Here is a 6,103-nt window from a genome sequence, read left to right on the forward strand (position 1 = left end):
TGTAATTAAGAAAAATACACAAAAAAATAAGCATTTTCCAACCCCACTGTAATTTTTAACCTAAAATCTTGATGGTAAATAAGAAAAGTTCATGTCCATATTACTTGTCATCTACCATTTTCCAGCTTCTGTAAACATGCTGGACTGTTTTATTTCAAAAGAGCAAGGATAATCCGGTTTTCTATGCAATCACCCTTTTAAATGCTGTGTCAGTGTGCAACATTTAGAAGTCAAGCAAATCTGTTTTATGATGATGAACTGAAGAAATCCCAGCATGGAGGGGGAGGAGAGAGCAGAATAGGTAAACCAATCCAGGAGGAGAGCGGGAAGACATGAAGAGAGAGGCGCTTAGGTTACGTGGTCGCTCTATTCACCAGCTGCGCTCTCACCGAGTGCTGCGACCTGGCCAAACACACACACACATTAACTCAAACACTCTCACACACTCTTTATCCTGTCACGACTTAATAATTGCCTCTAAATGCATCTCACTCTTGTTCTGTTTGCATGACTAAGTGATAAAGGGGGTGTAAATTGTTCCGGTGAAAAGGAAATCCATCCATTTCGACGTGTCCTGTTTTCTGTAACATTACTAGCCAAAAAAATGTGTGAGTGTGAAAGCGGAAGAGTAAATCTCTCAACAAATCAATAAACCAAGAGGTCACAGAGAGAATGTAACCTCTCCTACCCCGAGAAAAATATGTGCGTGTTTGCAGATGAGCCAGCTTGTTGGGAACTTCCAGGGGTTACAAGTTCACATTGGACATATTTGAACAGCATATATTAGCAGGGAAGAGTGTGAAGAAAAAAGGTTGTCATTTTTTGTGGCAGGCGTCTGACAGACCAAATGGACTGAAATGCTAACACAGCAGTAGAACAGCCACAAATATTTAGAGTCTCCCAAATAAACAAGCTGTCAGACGGGGGTCTGCTCTGAATGCGGCTCCTAACACTGCCATTCATCTTGATAATCTCTCTCAAAGCGTGTTCAACAGAGGGGAACTATGTACATGTTAAAGTGATTTTGAGAAAGACAGAGCGTGTTTGTCTTCAGGAAGGGAGGAGATGAGATGAATGTGTTAGTTCACAGGGCCCTAAAGACAAAATCTGTGCATCTGTGAATGCAAAAAAAAACCAAAACATCTTTTTGGAATTTTCATTCTCTTTTGTTCCATTCATTCTGTGCATCCATCCTGAATACTATATTTTTTAAATAGTATGGGGAAAATTAAGCAAACAAATTAACAATTCAGATAGTAGTATGCTACATTTTTGTCATTGTTTGGCAAAATTGTAATGTTTTAAAACATTAATAACATATTAATAAACATTAATTCCTTCTGCCCTATTGTTCAGAAGATATTTTTAACCAAACTGTTTTTATCTGTGTGTGTTTGCAGTATTTTGGCAGTCTGATGGTGATATTCTGTGTGGAGCTGGCCAGCGGAGTGTGGACGTACGACGAGGTGCGTGCTGCTATGAATAAACAGGAATGCGTGTTTGTCTTCAGGAAGGGAGGAGATGAGATGAATGTGTTAGTTCACAGGGCCCTAAAGACAAAATCTGTGCATCTGTGAATGCAAAAAAAAAACAAAACATCTTTTTGGAATTTTCATTCTCTTTTGTTCCATTCATTCTGTGCATCCATCCTGAATACTATATTTTTTAAATAGTATGGGGAAAATTAAGCAAACAAATTAACAATTCAGATAGTAGTATGCTACATTTTTGTCATTGTTTGGCAAAATTGTAATGTTTTAAAACATTAATAACATATTAATAAACATTAATAAACTCTAAATAGTCCAGTTTTATTGGTTTTAAATAAAAATATAGAATATTTGAAAATATTAAAAAAAAAAGGGGGTGTAAATTGTTCCGGTGAAAAGGAAATCCATCCATTTCGACGTGTCCTGTTTTCTGTAACATTACTAGCCAAAAAAATGTGTGAGTGTGAAAGCGGAAGAGTAAATCTCTCAACAAATCAATAAACCAAGAGGTCACAGAGAGAATGTAACCTCTCCTACCCCGAGAAAAATATGTGCGTGTTTGCAGATGAGCCAGCTTGTTGGGAACTTCCAGGGGTTACAAGTTCACATTGGACATATTTGAACAGCATATATTAGCAGGGAAGAGTGTGAAGAAAAAAGGTTGTCATTTTTTGTGGCAGGCGTCTGACAGACCAAATGGACTGAAATGCTAACACAGCAGTAGAACAGCCACAAATATTTAGAGTCTCCCAAATAAACAAGCTGTCAGACGGGGGTCTGCTCTGAATGCGGCTCCTAACACTGCCATTCATCTTGATAATCTCTCTCAAAGCGTGTTCAACAGAGGGGAACTATGTACATGTTAAAGTGATTTTGAGAAAGACAGAGCGTGTTTGTCTTCAGGAAGGGAGGAGATGAGATGAATGTGTTAGTTCACAGGGCCCTAAAGACAAAATCTGTGCATCTGTGAATGCAAAAAAAAAACAAAACATCTTTTTGGAATTTTCATTCTCTTTTGTTCCATTCATTCTGTGCATCCATCCTGAATACTATATTTTTTAAATAGTATGGGGAAAATTAAGCAAACAAATTAACAATTCAGATAGTAGTATGCTACATTTTTGTCATTGTTTGGCAAAATTGTAATGTTTTAAAACATTAATAACATATTAATAAACATTAATAAACTCTAAATAGTCCAGTTTTATTGGTTTTAAATAAAAATATAGAATATTTGAAAATATAAAAAAAAAATTATATTAAATATACATTTTTCTAATCTAATCTAATCTAATCTAATCTATTCTAATATATATTTGAAATGCATATTTTATATTAATACATAAATACGAAAATGGAAGGTCATGTTTAGTGGATTGTATAATGAGATGAGTATGTTCTGTTATATTTGCATATTTTGCTCAGTATATCTACTGCATACTGCAAAATATTGTATGCCTAGTATGCTATTCTGAAAACAGCCTGTCACAATTACACAAAACTCCCGAGAGACAAACTGAGAGAAACCATACCTCAGATCCCAGCATACATGAACGCACGCCCACATACGCACACACGCACACACACACACACACACACACACACACACACACACACAGAGAGAGACACACACACACACACACAGAAGATATCATACACACCTAGCTTTAATCTAGCTTCTCTCACTCATACACAGCTTCTGCTTGAAGACATGCTCTTATCACCAACCTAAAAACCTTTGTTGGGTGTGATGGTCCTATTGTGCTGTTGTGGCCTAATGTGACCCCTGTGTGTGGGTGAGCGGGTGGGCAATGAGCTTGTTTACTCCGCTGCACCTGGTCTGATTACATGTTAGCTGTTGTATCAACAGTGCATCCACTCCAACTTTCCTTGGCTTAAAGTCAACATGAAATGGCATTCTCTCATCTTATTTCCGAAATGTGACGTTTTTAGGAGTGAAACTGAATTTTATTGAGGAAAAAATGAAGGACAAGACTTAATTATTAATCAGAATTTAATTCGACTGTGAAAAGTGGCTATCCCAAGGGCAAATGTCTAAAAATCTACATCTTCCCCCCACTTGCAGAGCATAGCTCAGGAGTTTTCAAACAATAAAAAATATTGTAAAAAAAGTGTCAAAAATAAGTAAATAAAACTAATACAAAGATTTTATGGTTAAATGACTGTATAATTTATATAAAAAAATAAAAATAACTCTAAATCTAACAGCATTTTAAGAAAAAAAGTCAACTTAATAGAAAGTAAATATTTTACAGATAATATCATATATATAATCCAGAAATATCGAGCATAGCTCAGGGGTTTTCAAACAATAAAAAATATTGTAAAAAAAGTGTCAAAAATTAAATAAGTAAATAATAAAACTAATACAAAGATTTTATGGTTAAATGACTTTATAATTTATATAAAAAAATAAAAATAACTCTAAATCTAACAGCATTTTAAGAAAAAAAGTCAACTTAATAGAAAGTAAATATTTTACAGATAATATCATATATATAATCCAGAAATATCTATCTATCTATCTCTCTCTCTCTCTCTCTATATATATATATATATATACACTGTATATATATATACACACACACACTTTTCTTCATATATATATACATATATATATATATACACACATTTCTAATATTTTATCAATTTAAATGTATACTATTTTTATTTCTTTACAGTATAGGTTACAGTATGGGTCTTTATATATGAAAATAGGAATTCACCATATTTGAGAGTCTATGAAAAACTGGCCTACATTACATCAGCCAAAAAGGAAAGTAATTTCCGAGGTTTAGCAAGTTATTATATTCTAATGAAAGATTACAAATACATTAAAAAAAAAACTTTTTTTTAATTTATTTTTGAATAACATGCAGTCATGAATTACTAATTACTATATATTAGTTGATTGTAATTACATGTTGACTTTAAACTGATGAGCTTTAGCAAGTTTTGCTGGCAAAAACAGAGATGACACATCTAGCCCTGGGCATCGTGGGTACATATCATATGCCCATCACGGTAGTTTCCGAGGTGTGAAAACAGAAGTGTCTCATGTGGACTGGATTGTAAAATGCCAACAAGTATATAAACAACACTTGCACACACTTGTGAATAGGGCATTTCATAACTAGCCAATAAATTGGTCATAAGAGAGCCTAAAATCGGAAGCGTGGGCGTGTGGATGGTCCTTTAAACTGCCTGGAAATCACATTGTTTTTGTTATTTAGAAAACGTAATTGCTGAAAGTGTAGGAAATTGATTTTATGTCATTACGAAATCACAAGGGACCGATTCAGGGCTTTTAAAATTGTGAAATGATTTCTTCATGAATATTTCTCCATAACTCCGCCTCTCTTTCTCTCTTCAGCCTATGGTACAGAGGTCTGATATGATAAGTCTAAAGTCTCGTATGCCTCATTTCGGCCTGCAGCGCTACCAGTGGCTCACACATGCCTGGAACTCTTTACAAACAGAGGTGAGATGTCAAAATCATCACCAGGATAACAGCTCATCTAACACCTAACCAGCCGCTATGAGACAAGTTGATGGTGTTAAGTAATTCTACTGTTGTCACTGAAAGCGAAAATGCTAAGCCAAGCCATTCTGTCAATGTGAAACATTTGATCTTGAAATCTTGAAAGACAAATCTTTTTCTTCACTGCAGAACAAAAAGAGCTTCTCTAGCTTTCTTCCCAGTTTAGCTGTCTAATAAACCTGCCTTTGTATATTATGAGTATCATTGGTTCTTTGACAAATTTCTTTTGTTCCTCTCTTTACACAGGCCAATCGCAATTCAGTATGCAAATATTACGAAAACATCATCACTGTCAATTACTAATTTTCATACCTGCCTTACAGTTAAAGTGTTGTGGAGTGATCTACTTCACTGACTGGCTGGAAATGACAGAGATGGAGTGGCCACCTGACTCCTGCTGCTCCAATCAGTATCCAGGATGTGCCCGCCACGCCCACTACCATGACCTCAGTGACCTTTACCAGGAGGTTAGCTTATTTTGATGTTGTAACCCCCAAAAAGTTTACATTATTATTCTAGGCCGGATGAAGATGATTTTGCTGTTTTAAATTTTGATTTTGGCTATTTCAATAATTAAAGGGTTAGTTCACCCAAAAATGAAAATTGGCTTGTGTTTTACTCACACTCGAAGCATCCTAGGTGTATATGACGTTCTTCTTTCAGACGAATCCAGGCGGAGTTATATTAAAAATTGTCCTGGCTATTCCAAGCTCTATCATTGCAGTCAGCGGGTGTTGCAGTTGAACAGTCCACAAGTCGTCAAATAAAGCGTGCGCATTCATAATAAAACTTGCCTCACACGGCTCAGGGGGGTGAATAAAGGCCTTCTGTAGTGAATCCATGCGTTTTTGTAAGAAAAATATCCATATTTCAAACGTAATAAACACTTTTCTCTCACTTCCGTTATCTTTCATACGGAGAAGGCGTTCCGGCGGAAGGCGTATGATGTATGCGCAGCGCGCGCGCCTCTGAGATATGCTAGTCTCGCGAGTTTGTTTATAGGAGCAAAGGAAGCAAAGTTTCCTTACTTTAGCAAAGGAAAACCAGTCTC

The 6,103-nt window shown here is 35.7% G+C and overlaps 1 protein-coding gene across 1 annotated transcript in view; it reads left to right on the plus strand.

Moving 5' to 3' along the window:
• LOC107656244 (tetraspanin-12-like) overlaps window positions 1–6,103 on the plus strand; it is a 17,252-nt gene that overhangs the window by 6,440 nt on the left and 4,709 nt on the right. Inside the window, exons 5-7 of the mRNA XM_016444004.1 lie at window positions 1,401–1,466; window positions 4,885–4,992; window positions 5,376–5,519. Coding sequence (XP_016299490.1) covers window positions 1,401–1,466; window positions 4,885–4,992; window positions 5,376–5,519 — 318 coding nt within the window. The remainder of the gene's footprint in view (window positions 1–1,400; window positions 1,467–4,884; window positions 4,993–5,375; window positions 5,520–6,103) is intronic.

Source organism: Sinocyclocheilus anshuiensis, unplaced genomic scaffold (genome assembly GCF_001515605.1).
Source record: "Sinocyclocheilus anshuiensis isolate Anshui unplaced genomic scaffold, SAMN03320099.WGS_v1.1 scaffold183, whole genome shotgun sequence".
Lineage (NCBI taxonomy): Eukaryota > Metazoa > Chordata > Actinopteri > Cypriniformes > Cyprinidae > Sinocyclocheilus > Sinocyclocheilus anshuiensis.